Below are 19,500 nucleotides of genomic sequence, written 5' to 3'. Positions count from 1 at the left end.
GAGTGGGTGCAGAGTGGAAGGGGATGCTGCCTGACCTGGGAAGGCTACGTCCTCGGGTCTGCCAAGGAGAAGACCTCTGGAAGCTGATGGCAAAGCAAGAAGTTGAGCACGATGGCAAGAAAAATGAAATCCATCTGCCTTGTACCAAACAAGAGAGTAATTTAAATCCTCCTAATTGCTTCCACTCATCCTGGTGTTGTTAAGTCTTTTCTCCCTTTAAGTCTTTTCTGCCCCCCACCCCCAGCTCTTGCACTAAGCCTTTGAAAGAAACAACTAATGTTATAATTAAAGGATCAATTTGGCAAGATTTCTTTGTCTTAAGATCTTCTTTCTTTCAGGTTGGGTTAGCGCTGCGTTCCCAGTCTCCGGAGAGTTTTCTTCAGCTCCTTCAGGAGCCTTCTGTACCATCTCTGAAATCTTTTCACTTCACTTAATTTGAATTTTTTTCCCATCCAATTTTGAGGCATAACAAATGATGAATAAAATTAAGTTTTATAGCAATTAATAATAAGGGCGTTGAAGGAACAAATGTACGTTTTCAATGGAGACAGGAGTTTTTTTGCTGGCTCTACGCAAAACCTGGGCCCCGTGCATTCGAGCTGGATCAGGTGGTGTGAAGCCAAAAACACTGGGAAGAGGATTAATGTCTCGGAGGTAGGCGGTTTGTGGAGGGGAAAGCAGGGAGACGCGTTGCCACAATGCAGGAAGGCTTGTGGGGAGATCATGAGGGATAGCAAGATGCCAACAAACATGCTCGAGAAATATTGCATCGGAAGTGTGAAAGCTTGGAAGCATTGGTTTGTTTTTTTTTCGTTAATGGTTGTAGCATCTCAGGGAGTGGCTCGGATGAGATGTAAAATGGCTGTGCCCATTGTGTGTTTGGGGATTGACTAGTTGGAACCACTTCTGAATGGAGGTGTGGGTGTAGTGGGGAGGGGGGCTGTGATGCCTCCTGTCAGGTCCCCCAGCACCATCATGGGATGCGCGTTGGTCGGGCCACGCTTGGTGAGAAACGGCCATGCTTTTCACTTTGTTCTGGGGAAGCTCTTGTGTCGTTGACATGGTATTTGAACATGAGTGAAGCAAAGGAGCCTTTGAGATCTTCGTCTATATTCAGCAGCCAGGTGGGCATCCATATTCAATGAGTGCCTCTCTGCCTTGCTCTGTTGTACCACCTTTCTGTGGAGGGCCTCCAAGCCCATTGCAAATAAGCTGCCTGACAAGAGACACGCGTGTCTGGTGTGCTGTATCCCCCAGTGTTACAGGGAATAACGAATCCTCTTACAGCCAGCCGGACAGGATAAAAAAAAAAAATCCAAAACAAAGAGATGACTTGGTGACTTTTCCCTTTGATTTCTCCCTGCAAATTATTTGCTAGTGTGTCTCAACTGCTTCAGATTTGCTCTTATTCATGCTTACTTGCAAATCTGCTCTGTGGACTGCGCACTGTCTGCAGACTGTGGGTGAAAAAGCTCATTTTTGATCCTCTTGACAAAGCACTTGGCAGATAGTTCTTGCTTACAGATTGCTTTTGGAGTTGCTTGTTCCAGATCTTCGTAATTTCCCTCATCCTGGTTAATGACAGCAATCGTGTGGCCATGGCTGCAGCTCTTTGACTTGGCGGATGGCTTTGGAGATGCCCAGTTCCTCCATGACCAAATCCATGCTTGCAAGAGGGTGCTGGGCACTCCTGTTGGGTGAAGTAGACAGGATGTCCCAAATGAATCGTGTAGCATTATCAGTTCTTTGTACATCGTGGGCGGCTGTTTGTTTGTTTTGCAATGGCAAAGTGACATATCTAGCAGTTGCATTGTGGGTTTCACACTTGATGGTTGGTTCTGAATTCATTGTATCTGTGTGTTAAAGGCATCAATTAGAGTGCTTGAAAGTTCCTGGGAAGTTAACGTGATGAAATGTTGAAAATTGGTGATTTTTTTTCCATGCTGTAACTCACCTTCAGTACTGGCCCCGCACCTTTCATCTGCAGATCACTGTCACTTGCAAAGAGGGACTATAAAACTGTTCTCCACTTACAGAGGATAAAAACTGGAACATAGGAGGGAAGGGGAGGAGTGACATTTTCCCAGCACTGCATGAGCCAGTGGGAGTGATTGCGAACAAAGCCCAGGGCTCTTGAAGCAGTGAAGCTGCGCTGCTCATACCAGCCCTGCCTGATAAGAGTGAAGTAAAATCCAGAGCTTCTATCTCTGCTTCTTGCTGCTGGGGCTGCCAGACCCTATGCCACCTTTCTGTAGCTTTCTTGCAGCATGGGTTGACGATGCTATTGCTGCCTTTGGTGCAACATTGCAAACAACAGACTTCTCTGGGCAATGGGGACAGAGATGCAAACCTCAGCATCGTTACCCTTGGAGAAATGTTGAAACTGAGACTTTACAACTGGAATGTTGGTGTCTCCCTTCTCCCGGTGATATTTGTCCTCTTTGTCATTTATTTTTCTCTACTTCAAAACGATAAGCTCTCCAAACTGTTGGCTGCTCTGAGCCCAGCCCAAGTGTCGTGGAAAACCTGTCTTTATTTTAAAGGTCACAGCAGGGTTGAGCTGAACACAAAGCAAGCATCCACGCATGCTTTTCCCACTTTGACCATGGAGTACTTCTTATTCTTGGAGAGCATGTGTGAAGGGTGTGGAGAGGCATCGAGCTGCCTGGAGCTGATCCCACCCTGAAATGCAGAGGCTGGACTGGACACCTGTATCTCTGCTGGGATCCATCAGTGAGGGACAGGCTTTGCCGCAACATACAGCTGATGCCCAATCATGTTCCCAAGAAATGGATGAACCTGCTCTTGGATGAATGAGAGCCTGTTGACTGAAGCTAACTGTAGACAAGAAACGGGGGTTACTGGAGAGAAGGGGGGAAGTATTTAAAGTCCTTGCTGTTCAGTGGGCTGCGTTCCCCATGAGCAGATGCAAAGTCTGAGTTCTCCCGTGTTTCTCACTGTTTTGAATCATTTCAGTGTCTCATTGCCGCTCTGGCTCTGCAGCAGATACCAATTATTCGAATTCTTGAAATTCATCTTCAAAGCTGCCCAAAGCCTGGACCCAAGAGATCTCCAGGTTGTTTGATCTGTCCTCCCATTGCCTGTTGGCAGCAGCACCTGTAACAGAGTCACTCCTTGGGAAGAGCGCAGTGTCCCATAATGCAGGCAGCCAATGGTGGTCCTGTCCTCGCTGCTTTGGGCCCTGTGTGGAGCCACAATGGCCCATATCTTTTTGAGGGACAAGCTTATAAAAGGAGCTCTTTAGTGCTGGGAGTCTTGACTTTGCTTCTGGTGGCTCCTCATCTGGAGCCCCTCTGTCCTCTCCCCACTTGTGGAGACAGTTTCCCATTTGGGCTGCCTTCTCCCTGTGTCTTCATGTTGTCATTGCCTTTCCCTTCTGCCTCTGTTTTTGTTCACTTCTCCTGTTAGCGTGGGGTGTCAACGCAAACTAGCATGGCAAGGTCTTTCTGAATTGTTCATGCTGTTTGGTATCAATCCTGTCTAATACAACCCCCTTTAGGAACTGGTGGAAGTGACAGATGTCAGCGAGTACCTATAAGAAAATCTGGTTTAAATCACAAGCTTTCTCCAAGGTAGAAGGTAACCACCAGCATCCGCCCCTTCTTAAATGGGACGGTGATGTAATGGGTAATCTCAGGGCTGGTATCTCCCAGCTCCTTCCCATTTTACCATTCGATGTCGCCAACAGCTTGTCAGCTTTTCATTCCCCAACTCGTGTGTCTGCCGGCGCTCTATAAATATGCTCTCTTTAGCATCATCAGCTGTATGCTCTGTTTCTTGCTGCAGCTTTGTCACAACGCAGCGAACACGTAGCTCTCGCCAAAGTACACAGGGATGATGAAAAGCTAACAGCCATTGCTAAAAGGGAATACGAGAAATAAGATGTTTCTGTTTTCCTTTTTTTTTTTATTCTTTTCACCAGTTAGTGCTTCATGGGAAAACTTTCTCGAGGCAATCCAGTTTTGTTAAGGAATCGTAGAATCATAGAATAGTTTGGGTTGGAAGGGACCTCTGAAGGTCATCTAGTCCAACTGCCCTGCCGTGGGCAGGGACATCTTCAACTAGATCAGGTTGCTCAGAACCCCATCCAATGTGACCTTGAATGTTTCCAGGGATGGGGCATCCACCACCTCTCTGGGCAACCTGTGCCAGTGTTTCACCACCCTCAGTGTAAAAAATATCTTCCTTATATCTAGCCTAAATCTACCCCCCTTTAGTTTAAAGCCATTCCCCCTTGTCCTGTCGCAACAGGCCCTGCTAAAAAGTTTGCTGCCATCTTTCTTATAAGCCCCCTTGAAGTACTGATAGGCTGCAATAAGGTCTCCCCGAAGCCTTCTCTTCTCTAGGCTGAACAAACCCAACTCTCTCCGCCTTTCTTCACAGGAGAGGTGTCCCATCCGCCTGATCATTTTCATGGCCCTCTTCTGGACCCGCTCCAACAGGTCCGTGTCTTTCTTATGCTGAGGGCTCCAGAGCTGGACGCAGCACTCCAGGTGGGGTCTCACCAGAGCAGAGTAGAGGGACAGAATCACCTCCCTCGACCTCCTGGCCACGCTTCTTTTGATGCAGCCCAGGATACGATTGGCAGATGTATGAAGCACATCTTCCCCCGGCAGAGGTTTTTGTACCTTTTGGACTCCCTACTCTAGCCTTTACTATTGGTTCAGTGCAATAATCCCGGTCCGCAATGCCAGTTCTGCTGTGCCTGCTTGCCACTGTCTGTTTAAGTTGAAGCACCAAGTTACAGACTGCACAGTTAGTTCAACACTCTTACTTTAGTTCCTTTACACCTCTTGGATAAATACCATCTGATCCCCCTGGTTTGCAACTGTCTCATCCGTGTTTTCCAAACCGTCTGTTGTCAGTTCTGTCCCATAACCTTCCCTGACACCCTCCTGGAGTCGAAGGCGGTTTTTGCTCAAATTGTGGTGCTGAAAACTGAGTCGGAGCCATGAGCTGAGACCTCGCAAGTGCTGAGGAGAGCAGCAGTATTACCTGATGTCTTACAGATGGTGTTCCTTGTTATACGTCCCATTATATATGTTTTTTTCACAGCAGCACAGTACTGCTACCTCATCCTCAGTGTCTAATCCAGTATTTCTCCTCTTGCCACCTCATCCTTTCTGCTGCCTCGTATCATTTTAAGACCTGTTTGCTAACTGGTTTGTTGGAGGCGTCTTTAGTGGTGGCAAAAGGCGATTAATTGATGGATTTGAAGATGTTTGGCTTGTAGTTTCAAAGCGTGGAAGCCACAATGTTGATATGACCAGTGCTATATACCCGCTTGGGACTCAAAGAAGATCCAGAAAGGATACATGTGGGTTGCAAGATCTGTGATATTTTTTTCTTAGCTAGTTTTTGGGTTTGGGTTTTTTTTGTGGTTGGGGGTTTTTGGGTATTTTTTGTTTATTTATTGTTTCTTCATTTGTTTTTTCACAAAAAGGGACCCATTTCCAAGTTGGATGCTTTCACATGGGTTCTTCTCCCAGTAAAACCAGACCTGGGCTCTCCAGCCCTTTGAGCGGAGCACACCAATGTAGTAAAAGCATCACTGCCCTGGTGCGAGTGAGGGCATGGGAGCCCAGGGAGGAAGGCGGCCGAGCGCGACGGTGTCCCCCAAGGTCTCCTGCTGGGAGCAGAGACGCTCTCAGGCCGTGTGAGGGGAATGCCAAGGCTGTAGAGGAGAATTTGCAGGCAGAGGAGGAGCGAACCATCTGTGCTCCAATCGCCCTGGCAGGCTGGGCACGGCGTGAGGATGGATGGTGCCCTTGAGTGCAGGAGGACAGATGGCACACTGCTCCACAGCTCCCACCATGACCTTCAGCGCTCGCCTCCATTGCTCACTGTGTGTCTTTGGCTTTACGAGGCTGGACGGGGAAGGGCTGCAATGACACAGGGTCGGCATGAGTGGAGCTCGGCTGTCGTGGGTGGACGTTTTCATGCTGGAGGCGTTAGGATTTGGGGCCAGGAGAGCCAGGTGGACAAACAGAGGTGTGGCTGGTAGGGACCGTGCTTTCTGCTGGTGTCCTCTGAGCCCTCTCGCAGGGATCCCATGGGACAGCACAGCCTCAGGCTCTTTGGAAGGCAAAATTGGGCCATCCTTGGCGATGTAACCCAAACACACTGGGGAGCAGACCCCTTCAATGGGAGGCAGGCGCCCGGCTCTCTCAGCGATGCGATGTCGCCCTGCCTGTGACTTGGAGCCTTCCCAAGCGGCTGTCAGTCACCGTTGCTGGCCCTGTTCTCACTCACATACAGTATTATCTCTACCCGCTGCTGCAAATTGGCTCTGAGCAATCCTTGATCTGTCAGCATCGCCTACCCACTCTCAGATGTCACCAACCCCCGCTGCTGCCCTGCTCGGTAACGTGTCTCTCTGAAATGTAATAATTCATTAAGCTGAGCTTAACTTTTTTTTTCCCCTTCCCCTTTCTGCCACCCCTTCCTCCTTCTAATGGACAAAAGCAATTAAGCTCCATTAGGGATCACGTGTGTAGGAAGCATCTCCCTCGGAGACGCTGCTGCAGCTCCACAGACCTTGTCCCTGGATGCATGTGGCACCAGCTTCTTGCAAATTAGGGCTCCGTGAGCAAACAGTTGGGCAGAGGGAAATGGTGCTCGTTGAGGGGGTCACTGGAAAAGATGATTCCATTCCCTCCTCTGGGAAAAGGTGATCTGAGGTTCAGCTTGTCCTTCTGGGTTTCATTGTGGACACATGATGATGGCTCCTCTCACCGAGCAGCAAAAGGTGACACTGGCCTCAGCAGAGGAGGAGCTGGAAGGCAGAGGGATGGGCAAGCAGGAGGCGGCAGAGAGGGGCCAGATTCCCAGCTGGTGTAAATCAGGGAAAGCTTTCCAGGTGTTTCCAGTTGCAGAATATATCTGCAGGGTCTAGCTGGCAAAACTTCTGCCAAGGAGCTGGCTGGTGTGAGGTTATGGCCCATGGAGCAGAGGTTCAGCGCATGGGAGGACCAGTGGACCAAACCAGAGGGAGAGAGGCTAACTCTGACTGCAGATGGCATCTTCTCATTTCTTGACATCCAATTTGCTAACAAACAAAGGCCGGTGGGGGATGATGGCACAGCCAAAATGGTCCTGCCTTTCCTCCAGCTAGGGCAAGGAGGGTTTTTGGCATGGCATGCCCAAAACTGAGAGTGCGTTTTGCTGTTGGCTGTGGGAGGTCCTTCCTTCTCCCCCGTCTCCTCCTGCCCTCCTTCCCTCCACTTAGCCTGCTTTTTTCTTCCTTGCCTTTTGTTCTCTCCCCCTTCCCTGCCCTAAGAAGAAAGTCTCTTTTCAGTCTGAAAGCCCGCGATGGAGGGGGAGAGTCATTTGATGCTTAATGCCAGAGCGGCAGGAAACTTCACCTTCCTGGGGTGGAATTAAAAATGCTTGAATTGTCTGGGGATCTTAAACAAGAGATGCAGGGAACATTCAGGGCTTTTCACACAAACATGCACATATACACACATGCGAAAGCCCACACAGCATTAAGGGTGTAATAGCTCAGCTGGGGTAATGCACTTGAACTCTCTCTGCAGCAGACAGACCAATTCTTTCAGTTCTTCTGAATATTTTTTTTTTTTTGCTGCTAGTCTCCGGGGAGAGAGACATTTGTCTTGCAGAGAGAACGGTGCCATTTGTTCTTCACAATCACGCTTTCCTGGGACCACCCTGGGACCAGGAGGGGGCTGAGGGCTCTGCAGCTGCTGGGGCTCGGGGATGGGATGGGGAGCTGCAGCCAGCAGATTGCATCCCTGTGATGTAGTTGCAAGGAAGGAAGGAAGGGTGTGCTTGGGGGATGTCTGGTGTCAGGGATGCTCCTTGTGTGCAAACGTCAGTAGAGATATAACGTGCGGCTCGAGATGCCCCAGGTATGTGGTATGTGTGAGCAATGGGTGTGGGACATCCTAGAAGCAGGTCTGGCCATGTTGTCTCACGTATAACCCACGGTGTGGGTGGGAGATTTCCTACGTTGCCACCCCTGTGTTTCCTGCCAAGTATTTCCATTTCTCTGTGTGTGATGGCCTTTGCATACATGCTTAGGGCTTCAGGTGGTTCTTTGTACAGGGTGGGTGAAAACCTCAGGAGGGCAGCCTGCATGGGCCTTCTGTGTGTGGCCATGAGCATGTGTATACCAGAAACCAGACCATGCTTACCAGCGTGGTCTTGTGTTTTATCTGCACGTGAGAAGGTATATATAGCCCTAGCTGCGTATGGGTGTCTTTGGACAGCTCTGGGCTGGGCTGTAGGTGAAATCATATATCTTACGTACTGAGGAGTGTGTTTATGATTGTGCCTAGGAGTGCATGTGAGCATGTGGATGCTAGTACATCTGTGCACCACGTGTATTAGAGGCTGCATGAGCAGTGGGCACGGCATTAGCTCCGGCTGGTGTTGTTCAGTGTTTGGCCCCAGGCAGGCAGGTGTCTTTGCCTGTGCAGAGCCCATGAGGTCCTGCCTGCCCTCCTGCCTGCTGCAGCGCCAAGCCAAGCTGTTGTCCTTCTCTGGACTGGTCATCATGCCTGGACAGTTTGCATGAGACACTGAAGTCCAGAGAAGGACAGCAGGGATGTCTCAAGTCCTGGGAAAACCCTCCAAGGAGAGGCTGGAAAGAAAAAGGATTCAGAGGAGGAGATGAAGGCAGGGTACAGGACCTGCCCTTCTCCATCGCCTTGCTGCCTCCTCACGGTGCCCAGTTTTTATTCCCTGAAGGGACACACAGAAGCTGAACTGGTGCTGGAGTTGGGTGGTGCTGGGAGTATCCTCCCCGAACAGCAGCACCTCCCAGCCGGGGCATGCGGGGCTGAGTGACCAAGCAGGGGGTTTGCTCACATCTGTCTGCACCTTTCCTCCTGCAAAGAAGCTTCTCCTCCTCTCTGTTCATTCATCCATCCCCTGGCCATGCTTTGGCTGGGGATGGCCATGCATTGCCCCAACATGCTCCAGCAGCCCTTGGCTTGTGCTTGCCCTTGGTCCCTGCCTCCCCCTCCCTGCCCCGTGGTGCCCCCAGCCCCCCGCCTCCCTGTCCCCTTCTCCAGGGAGTTTGCCAAAGAGCGTGAGCGAGTGGAGAACCGCCGAGCCTTCATGAAGCTGCGGCGCCAGCAGCAGATCGAGCGGGAGCTCAACGGCTACCGGGCCTGGATAGACAAAGCAGGTAAAGGCTGGTGGGCCAGGGGGGCTCCCAGGTGGGTGGCGGGCACTGAAGGGTGCTGGTCATGCAAAGTGGTGGGGACGGGAAGGGATCCCTGAGCATCATCCAGTACAACCCCAAAGTCGCACAGGTGCTCACATGGTGGCATTGGGTGCATGGGTGAGCTTGGCCCCAGGTGGTGTGATGGTCCGGCCAGGCTGCAAGCAAGGACATCGCCAACAGCTGATGAAACCTGTGGCATGAAACTGTCCTGTGTTGAACATGAGGCATATTACATCTCCAGGGAAGGCTGTGAGCATACTGCTGCGAGCTTTGCTCTGCCATGGTTTCCTTTCTCTTGATGTTTGCTGGAGTCCCCTGCAGTGGTGGGAAAGTAGAGCAGTGAACCGTGACAGTGGTTTTCCAGTTAAACCTGCTCCTGGAGCAGGCTGGAGGGGATGCACTGGCTAGTTCCCAGCTCAGGGCTCCCACCTGGACCTGGGTGAGGGCTGGGGATGGTGGAAGTTTCCACGCTTCCTGCTGGCACCCAGCCATGCACAACAGCCCATGAGTCCTGGTCCCCAAACTGCCACAGCCCCTGTCCTTGCTTGCACCCTGTGGGGATCAGTTCAGTGCGTTTGGCTCTGGGAAGGGAAGATTTACACTTTCATCTAGTATTCAGACTTGAAAAAGGATGGTAACTTGAAACGAGGCCTGAGCCCCAGACCTCAGCTTTGGTCCTGGGTTGGGATGTTGGGCCCCAGACCTGCCTACAATGTTTAACTTCTTTAGTGCGGTTAACTACAGTGGAGGAAGAAGGGTTGATTACAAGTAATTATTCTTTCTGATGCAATGTGTGGTAGCTGCCACTTGCCACCCTCCAGAATTTGCTTTTGGACACTTAATCAATACTTGACAAGAGTTTGCAACTAGAGCAACCACCTCCAGGTTGCTTAGGTGTTTAGGTACAAGGCAGTGAGGTCTGATGTGCTCAGCCAACTGTGTCTTGTCTCCTGATGCTGAACTCTGTGTTTTGCGTAGAGGAAGTCATGCTGGCTGAAGAGAACAAAAATGCTGGGACCTCAGCCTTAGAAGGTAAGACAAGCAAAGTCCTGCCTAAGCACCTGCCTGCCCTTCCTTCTGCCTGTCCACTGCAATGAGAGGAGGGAGGTTTGGGGATGCCCCAGTGAGGTCCATGGCCTGAGAGAGGGGTGTGGGGAAATGGATTGACAGCATAACCCCTAAGAGAGCATGGAGGCCAGGAGATGTCTGGTCCCACACAGGGATATTTCTGGACTAGGGTCACCTGGGTATCTCCATCCTGTTACCAGGCTCGAGTTAGCCAAGCACTGATCACCAGGTCATGGTCCAATGAGCTGGCTACTGTCAGAGTTGGGCCACCAATACCCCTTCCTCTTCCCTTCCCAGTGCTCAGGCGAGCCACCATCAAAAGGAACCGGACGGATGCCATGAACCGTGACTCGAGCGATGAGCACTGCGTCGATATCTCCTCCGTGGGTGAACGGAGGCTGGCACAGAGAAGGCCTCTTCATCCAACCTTGGGTTAGTGCAGTTTTGAGCTTTCCTCCCACAAACCTCTGCCAGTTTATTGAGTTGCGAGGGTCATACCTGTCATGTGGAGATGGTCACAAATCAGCCATCTCTGCTAGTTTGACAGCAAAGGGGGCAAACCACCCACTGCCCCCTGTACCATTTAAAAACTATGTGGTTAAGTCATGTCCCATAAAAACAATGTCTGTGAACCATCTGTCCTGTCTCATGTTGTGGAGAAGGCTGGAGCACCCAACTCCTCCTCTCACCTTGATTGGAGCACCCAACTCCTTCTCCCCCCTCTTTTCCCTTAGGTAACCCCTTAAGTCACTCTGGCCTCAAAGGCGCCAGAGTGGATGGTGCCTCCTACTTTCGGCACAAGGAGCGACTCCTGCGCATCTCCGTTCGCCACATGGTGAAATCCCAGGTCTTCTACTGGATCGTCTTGAGCCTGGTGGCTCTCAACACTGCCTGCGTGGCCATTGTCCATCACAACCAGCCAGCCTGGCTCACCCACTTCCTCTGTGAGTTCCTGGGCTTTGTGTAGGTGTGAGAGCACTGCGTGGGCAGGCAAAACCTCCTGCAACCTTTTTATCTCCAGCAGCCAGAGGTTGCAGCACGTCTTCGCTCCTTGCCCCAGGGCACATGGGGATGAATCCCACCAGAGTCATGCTGGTATGGAGCTGGGTGGGGAATAACCTGAATTACATTCACTGTTGATAAAAAAAGGACTGTGTACAGCCATTTAATACAGCTTTGCCCTTGGCCCTGTGGCCACTGATGGCTGTCTCAGCCCTATGGGCAAATGTGGAGGAGTTTTAGTGGCCTCATGCCCTTCAGGTCCGATGTGTTTGTCAAGAGAGACAAACAGACTGCAGGTCTCAGTTGCGTTTATCCTAAAATTGTGAACGGTGGTGATGGAAAGCTTGCTGGAGATCCATCTTTGAATGCCCACAAGCAATTGCTGGAAAGGCGTGAGTTTGCAGGCATGGGACTGGTCATGGGAGAACCCCCTGGTTAAAGTTTTGGTGCAGAGCATGGCATGGGGATCCCAAGCTTGAAATCAGTTACTGGAGCATCCCCCAGTGCACCATGGGCCATGGTAGAAGGTCAGGTCTTGGAGGCAGCACACCCATGTCTATTCTAGCGTGGTGCTAACTGCAGAGCAGCGTGGTCAACCCCATGGCAGCCGTGTGTTACTCCTGAGCTGCTGCAGTAGGGACAGTGCTGCTTTCTCAGCCGTGTTATTTTTACTCACCTTGAAAACGTCCCCGTCAAGCACCAGGCCTGCCCAAATTTGCATTAGCACGCTCAGGCCTGCCGGGATCCCAGCACGCCACGGTGTGGTACGGCAGCTGGTCGTGGTGAGAAGCATCTTTTGGACAAGGTGAAGAGCCAGACTCTTGCCTGCTAATGTTCATGAAATAGCTGGAGAAGCTTTTCACTGGCTCTTGGCTGTTCAGCTCGGTTACCCTGGCTAAGTTCCAGCCATGCAATGATTTAAATCCAGGTTGCTAATATTCCCCTACAGTGTCGTGTGGTTAATGTCTTTGCAGATGCCTCAACAACTGTCATATAATGCTAAAGAGCTGCTCTACTCCATGCCGGCCATCTCTGGTCTTCTCAAACCTGTGGGACACTGGTGCACCTACCCTGAAAGATTAACTTGTGGGGTTGCTGCTCTGTTATACATAATTTAGCCCCTCACAGACAAGCTTCCCTCGTCCCAAACCCTGAGGGCTTGGGGAAGCGGCGTGGTCCTCGACTTGTCCCATCTCTGTGGTGTGCTATATGGGCCACTGGTGGGTGCATGCAGGATGCTCTGCATAGCTCGGTGCCCCAGGGTTAGCGCGTTTGGGTTTTCTCTTCCAGACTATGCAGAGTTCCTCTTTCTTGGGCTCTTCCTCCTGGAGATGTCCTTAAAGATGTACGGGATGGGGCCACGCCTTTACTTCCATTCTTCCTTCAACTGCTTTGACTGTGGGGTAAGCAGCCCCAGAGATGCTGTGGGTGTGGGGGGAGATGTTTGGCAGGTGTCTGCAGCGCAAGCACCAAGGGGGAGAAGAACGGGATGGCCCTTGCAGTGGGCAGGGGAGCCCTTTCTGCTGGGACAGCCTGCCTGTGCCAGACCGAGACACCAGGTCTTGGGCAGGGTGGAGGGTGCCTCGTCTTCAGGCCCGTGAAGATTTCCTGCAACAGCCCGTCCTGAGCCTGTCTTTGACTCATGGCTGTGTCTGCTTCTCAGGTCACGGTGGGAAGCATCTTCGAAGTGGTTTGGGCTATCTTCAGACCAGGAACCTCTTTTGGGATCAGTGTCCTACGAGCCCTTCGTCTCCTGCGAATATTTAAAATAACCAAGTAAGTACCAACCATCTGTGCCTGTCACTCTTCATCTCCGACTGTGGCTGCAGCCCAGATCCAGTCGCTCCTGCTCTCCTGTCAGCATCACTGCGAGTGCTCCAGCAATGTCTCTGTTTTCTAGGTACTGGGCATCCCTGAGGAATTTGGTGGTGTCGCTGATGAGTTCCATGAAGTCTATTATCAGCCTGCTCTTCCTCCTTTTCCTCTTCATTGTAGTCTTTGCCCTCCTGGGAATGCAGCTGTTTGGAGGCAGGTAGGTCGTTTCAAGTCTGGGGAAAAGGAATTTCTTGGTGTAAAGCCAAGTGATGACACCCTCTTAGGTGCCTAGGAAGACTGTAGCCTTGTCCCTCAGTCTGCTGCTAACAGTGGTACTTCTCCCGTACAAAAGCCCCTGCTCGAGGGGTGCCTTTGGGCTGTGTGGGTCCTTCTGGCCAGGAGACCTTTTGAGTTCTGGCACCAAATGCTCGGGAGACCTTCCTTAGCGTGGGGAAAGGTCCTCCTAAGCACAAGATAGCTGATAGCACAGCAGTCAGGGGTTTGATGACCTTGGTACTCCAGCCCATTTACGTCCTCCTGGTTCCACTTCCAGGTTTAACTTCATCGATGGGACGCCGTCGGCCAACTTTGACACTTTCCCTGCAGCCATCATGACGGTGTTCCAGGTAGGAGCTGGGCTGCAAGGGGACACAACCAAAGGGACTTGGGACCACCTGCTCCCTGCCCCCTGGCTGGAAGGGGCTTTTTAAACCAAACAAGTTCCCTTCCATCAGCTGTTAGGATATAACTCGCTTCCTCCCTCTCGCCTGTGCAACACAGTGGATGGCAAGAGATGGAAACTCTTCCACCTGTGTTACAGAAGGTGGAAGATTTTCAAAACTCTTCTGAGGATACCTAAATCCTCAGCAGTGTCCAACATCATCTCCCTCAATTGCTGCAGCTGTAGAGCTGGGTTATCCACCGCACAGGGTCTCTGTACTTGGCTCCTGTGCATCTGTGGGATGGATCGAGGGGGCTGTCCAGGTGATGAGAAGGTGCAGGTGACAGAGCTGCTGGCTTGCTTTCCTGCAGATCCTGACGGGTGAGGACTGGAACGAGGTGATGTACAACGGCATCCGCTCCCAGGGAGGCGTTCGCTCAGGCATGTGGTCCTCCATCTATTTCATCGTCCTCACCTTGTTTGGAAACTGTATCCACCTGGCTGCTGTTCTTTTAGTGGAGACAACCCCATCTCATCTCCCTCTGGAGGCACCCCCTCCCCACCCACTGCACCTTCCTCCTCTCCCAGTTGAGGGAGTCCCATCACATGTGCAGCAGCCCTGGATATCCCAAATGCAGAGAAGGAGCCCTCTGGAGGTGCACTGGGGGCTGTATATATGGGATGGGTGAGGAGTTTGTCCCTCTGGCTGCTCCTCACTAGGCTGGTGAGAAGCCATCAGGGCCACCCTCCCTTGGTGGCTGCAAACACCCATGTCCTTAACACATGCCTTGTGCATCCTTAGCTGCTCACAGATACTCTGCTGAACGTGTTCTTGGCTATTGCGGTGGACAACCTGGCCAACGCTCAGGAGCTCACCAAGGTATGTTCCAGTTGCTCCTTTTTCTTCTCTTGCTGGTGTGAAGAGAGTGAAGAAGAGGGCCAGCAGGAAAGGCACCAGAAGCACTGCCTGTGACTGTTCTCACTCCAGAGCCGGGACCACCTTGTCCTTTAGCTCAGCCTGCTTTGGAAAGAGGTCAGGTCAAATTGCAAGTGGGGGCTCTTCCTCCAGGAGGGTGCACAGGGTGCTCCCCTGAAACACAAACCCGTATCGCTGGGCAAAGCCATTTAGACTTTGATACAGGAAAGCACTTAAACCTGCTGGTCTCATGTCTTTCCAGGAACAGCCACACTTCCCATCAAGTGTGGCTTAACTATTTCTCCATTTAAACTCCCCAGTTTCGTTTACCTCCGGTCAGATCGAGATAACCCTCATCTATCTGATGGGGTCTGATGTGGGGACGGTTATTTGCCGAAGCACTCTGGAGATGCGGAGCGGGAAGCGCTTTCCAGTGGTGTCAGTATTTATTCCCCATCTGCCCGCGGGGCAGTGGACGTGATTTAGGATGCAATTTAGGATGGTGCTTGAGAAGGTTATTTGGCTTAGCTGTTTTTAAGACCGTGCTGGGAAATATTTGGGGAATGCTAAAATGTTGGGCCACCATCTGGATAATGGTGAGTAGGCGAGAGCTGCAAGGGTCATTGCTGCTCTTTGGAGGGAACCAGTGATCCTGCAGTGCCCGTTTTCTTGCAGAGCCCATGCCTATTACTCAGGTCCTTGGGGCTTACTGAGAGGCCTCCACACTGGTGTAAATCTGACCTGTTAGCAGCAAATGAAATGGGGCATGGTGCTCGTTTGCCTGAAGGGTGTGTGCGGGGGTCCCTGTCCTCCTGTGGTGGGTGCAGGTGGCACTGCTGGCTGCCGCTGGGGTGAGAGGGGTGGGAGAGCCCCGCAGCGTACCAGCAGTATCAATTAAGAGCACGCTGAGTTTTTGAAAAGGCTGAATGCATTCTAATGACTCCTAATGACATTTTTTGCTCCAGAGACACAACCATACTCATTAAAGCAATACGGTCTCTGCCGGGGTCATTCATGGATGCCTTGCCTCCCACTCCATCAGGGGGACGCCTGTCTCACTCCTGTGGCTCTGAAGAAGGGAGGGCTGAGTTGGTCTACACCATCTGGGGCTGTTCTAGTGTGCACAGCCTGGCTCTTGCCTGGAGTGTGCTGGGTTCACTTATTTAAGTAGCACTGACACCTTCAGTAAGATCTGGCGTAGTGGGGAAGTTGCATCCCCGTAATAAAATAAAGGCTGTCTCTGGAAATACAGGTGCCTGCTCCCCTTCTCTCCCGCACGCCTTGGTATCTAAGGTAGCCCCGTGCATCCTTCGCTGCCTCCGATGGCTGCACCTTCCCTTGAAACCCCAGCATCCCACTAAGCAACTCCCCTCTTTCCTCTGCAGGATGAGCAGGAGGAAGAGGAGGCCTTTAACCAGAAGCACGCCCTTCAGAAAGCCAAAGAAGTCAGCCCCATGTCCGCCCCAAACATGCCTGCTATCGAGTGAGTGACCCTCCCCGACCACTACCCCGGTGCCCCCCCAAGCCCAGCGGGGCTTCTCAGCAGGGTGGAGAGCTGAAGCAGAGCCTGGCATGGTGGCTTGTGGGGCTGCCGCAGTAAAAAGGGGTCCCCGCACAGTGTGACTCCCTCTCTAGGTGTCTTCCTGGGGATGGATGGAGATCTAGGAGCATGCTCCCCGTGAGCAGCAGTGCCTTCGGAGAGGTGTCGGAGCGGGGACCAGCTCACCCCGCAGGACCTGAGCTTGCTCACCCTTGCCCTGAACAGCAGCCTCAGAGCTTGGGCATGGCAGAAATCCACTACAAGAAGCTTTCTGCCCCAAATATACAGTTCAAACACTCAGGGCTGCTGCTAGGGGTGGGGAAGGAGGCTGGGAAGGAGGAAGGTGTCTCATTTTTTTCTTGAGGAGGGGTGATATTTGCTCCTGGGGAGCGTTTCTTCATGGCAGAGCTGCGGGATTGCAGCCAGGGCTGGGGGAGAAGGGAGCAGCGGTGTCACAAATCTCCCCCAGGCTCCTTCCCTGGTAGTGAATGCAGTTATGAGAGATGGAGCAGGTTTGCAAAACCATGTTTGATTGTACAGAAATTTGATTTGGGCAAGGAAAAAAAGCCCCAAACCACATAAACCCCCAGCATGGTGTTAAGGAGCCTTGTCTCTGCGTTTCAGCAGAAGAAAATTCTGTTTTTTCCTTTCTAGACACCTTTTTTCCCTTTATTGTGCAGTGTCATATGGTCTAAATCACATAAAACTTTCAAAGTCAACATTGGAACGAGACGTTTTGATTTGTTTCCCAAAACAGTACATTTCAGTACGGTTGAAAGGTTGTTTTTTTTTTTCCTTTTTTTATAGAATCCCTTCCCAGGGAATTTTAGGTTTCGTTATGCTTTGAAACCCAGCCAAGCTCGTACACGGCAGAATCTCTTGCAGATTTGCCGAGAGAAACCGCTGTCTTCAGGCGAGCACTGATCTGGGGGGGGTTGGAGGCAGCGTTAGGAACGGCCCCAGCTCCCTGGCTTGGTAGCGGTGGGATGCGATGGTCCCCCATCCAGCATGCATCACCCATGGTTTTAGGGGCAGCAGGAGCTGGGGGTACTTCTAAGTCCTGCCTGGTCTTGCAGCAGCCGCAGATATCACCGTGGTTTGGGGGTGATGGGACGTTCATAATAAATCTGTGCCTGGACAAGTACTGGGGGGGTTTACAGGAGAGAGAGCAGAGTCTGTGTGTCATGACCGTCTCTGGCTACCAGTGGGAATGTATCGGATAAAGCGAGGGAATAAAGGGATATAGGCAGCAGAAGAGGCTGGAGGATGGGCAGATAGGAGAGAGAAAGAGGGAGAGATGGACTATGTTACGGCATTAAAGGATTTGCCCACGCTGCACATCCCTGCTAGAGTTTTCTAGCCATTGTCAGATATAGCTGGTTAGGAAAACAGATCTCTTTAACCTTTTGTTGTTGTTCTAGTGGCATTGAAATGGGAGGTATTGATATTTGCAGATCTTTTTTCCAGCTCCTCCCCCTCATCAGGATGGATAGTGTCAGTGGCAGGAAGGGGGTGCGATGCCATGGGGGTGACCATCTCCAGCATCAGGTCTGATGTGCCTTTGGCGGTGCAATACTGATGCCAGCAGCCGGGGAGTGCTGGTGGGGACATCATAGCAAGGGACAAGCCAGAGCAGAGCCGGTACCAAAGGGCTGTTGAAAACTCGGGACGGTGAAGCCAAGCCGGTCTCTGCGTTTGGGTGTGCGCAGACACAGATGGCTTCATTTCTATGTGGGTACCCAGCGCAGGCAGGTTTGGAACACGCGTTCCTGCCTGCAGAGAGGTCCGGTGGTGCTCAGGGATGAATGCTCCCACGTGGCCAGGTTGGCGTGGGTGGCTGCGGTGCCGATCGGAGTATTGTATTTGTACATGGGCGCCGTTGGTGCAGATGGCTCGGAGCTGTTTGACGAGTGGGCGGCCAGATGGACGCATGCGGATGCTGTCATGTGTTGGTGCATAACGTGGTGCGTGGATGCGTTTGAAGGCTCGGCCACTTGCTGCGGGGATGGCGGCAGGTGCCTGCAATTCACTCTCTGCCTTGAGCATGGCACCGGGCTGTTCCCATACACGTGGCCATAAGGAGGCAATCACCAACGTGATTCACCCAGGGGCTGAGGGTATCGTTGCACTCGCAGGACGGCAGTGAGATGCACCCCGTCTCACCTGCGTGAGCTCTGCATGCACGCGGGCGCTTAGTCCCGTGTGGTTGGAGTATATTTGCTTGCATGTCCTGCACACACACACGACATTTGCAAAGAGCAAAACCTGTAAATCACTGCATGCACATATGCTCGTGGCTGTTTGCTTGGAGCTGTGCATATCTGAATCTTTTCTGTGGTGATACAAAGGATAAAGCCTTGAATGTCCCAGCTGCCTGAAGTCGGTGGGGGTGAAGGGCTGACAGCCCTGTTAAGCTTCTCTGTGTCAGGGCTGCTCAGGTGACAGGAGCTCTGTGGCATCTCAGCCCTGGGCTTGTGCCTTTGCTTTTGCTGAGGAGCTTCACGTTCCCCTCTGCAGTCTCAGGGCAGCATCAACCCATGGCGACGGCTCTGAGCAGCTCAGGGCTGGCCTCTGACACATTGCTTCTGCTGCAAAATTGTCACACGTTGCTCGGGAGAAGTGAATTTGGAGGAGTTTGAAAGAGCTGTTAAATATCTAAGGATGTACCAGGGCTTCTGAGGTGCTGCAGCCTGCACTGCTCTCCCCATGCCACTGCTGCACAGCTGGCTGGTGCAGGGAAGGCTCTGTGGCTTCTGATCCCATCCACGAAATGGATCTGCATCCCCGGCACGAGCATTGCTGCATGCATCTCCCTAGATGGCAGTGACGTGTGCCATGGTGGGATGTGGGAATCTGGGTGCAGCACGTGAGTGTGAGCGCGGGCAGCCCTGCAGGCAGCTCGTTGCCGGTGTGCAAGCGTGTACGTGCAAGAGGTTCGCTGCTGGCTGCTACGCTCCAGCATCCCAGCAGCCTGTGGCCGATAGGCAGAGAGATGCTGGCTGCCCGGGGCGGGGGGACGTCTCTCTGCCTTGCCCACACAAGTTAAAGGAGGGGTGAAGGGGGGATTGAACCCATTTGTTTTTCCTCCCCAGAAGAGACAGGCGAAGGAGACACCACATGTCGATGTGGGAGCCACGCAGCAGCCACCTGTATGTGGGCCGCGGGGGCGTGTGTCGTCTGTGGCTCCTGTGCTTTCTGTGTGTCCATGGGGCCGGGACACACGCCGCTCCCCTCCAGCCTCCTCGGTGGGGGGGTCGTGTGTGTGCCTGTATTCAGTGTGCTAC

The 19,500-nt window shown here is 52.2% G+C and overlaps 1 protein-coding gene across 1 annotated transcript in view; it reads left to right on the top strand.

Annotated features, from left to right (window-relative positions):
- The window catches only part of CACNA1E (calcium channel, voltage-dependent, R type, alpha 1E subunit), a 101,400-nt gene that overhangs the window by 40,833 nt on the left and 41,067 nt on the right, over positions 1–19,500 (top strand). Inside the window, exons 8-19 of the mRNA XM_009320728.1 lie at positions 9,060–9,175; positions 10,193–10,246; positions 10,580–10,669; positions 11,017–11,226; positions 12,575–12,687; positions 12,948–13,060; positions 13,185–13,316; positions 13,653–13,725; positions 14,132–14,249; positions 14,573–14,640; positions 16,062–16,159; positions 19,309–19,376. Coding sequence (XP_009319003.1) covers positions 9,060–9,175; positions 10,193–10,246; positions 10,580–10,669; positions 11,017–11,226; positions 12,575–12,687; positions 12,948–13,060; positions 13,185–13,316; positions 13,653–13,725; positions 14,132–14,249; positions 14,573–14,640; positions 16,062–16,159; positions 19,309–19,376 — 1,253 coding nt within the window. The remainder of the gene's footprint in view (positions 1–9,059; positions 9,176–10,192; positions 10,247–10,579; positions 10,670–11,016; positions 11,227–12,574; positions 12,688–12,947; positions 13,061–13,184; positions 13,317–13,652; positions 13,726–14,131; positions 14,250–14,572; positions 14,641–16,061; positions 16,160–19,308; positions 19,377–19,500) is intronic.

Source organism: Pygoscelis adeliae, unplaced genomic scaffold, assembly GCF_000699105.1.
Source record: "Pygoscelis adeliae isolate BGI_AS28 unplaced genomic scaffold, ASM69910v1 Scaffold402, whole genome shotgun sequence".
Lineage (NCBI taxonomy): Eukaryota > Metazoa > Chordata > Aves > Sphenisciformes > Spheniscidae > Pygoscelis > Pygoscelis adeliae.
This window is presented reverse-complemented; position numbering and strand designations above follow the sequence as displayed.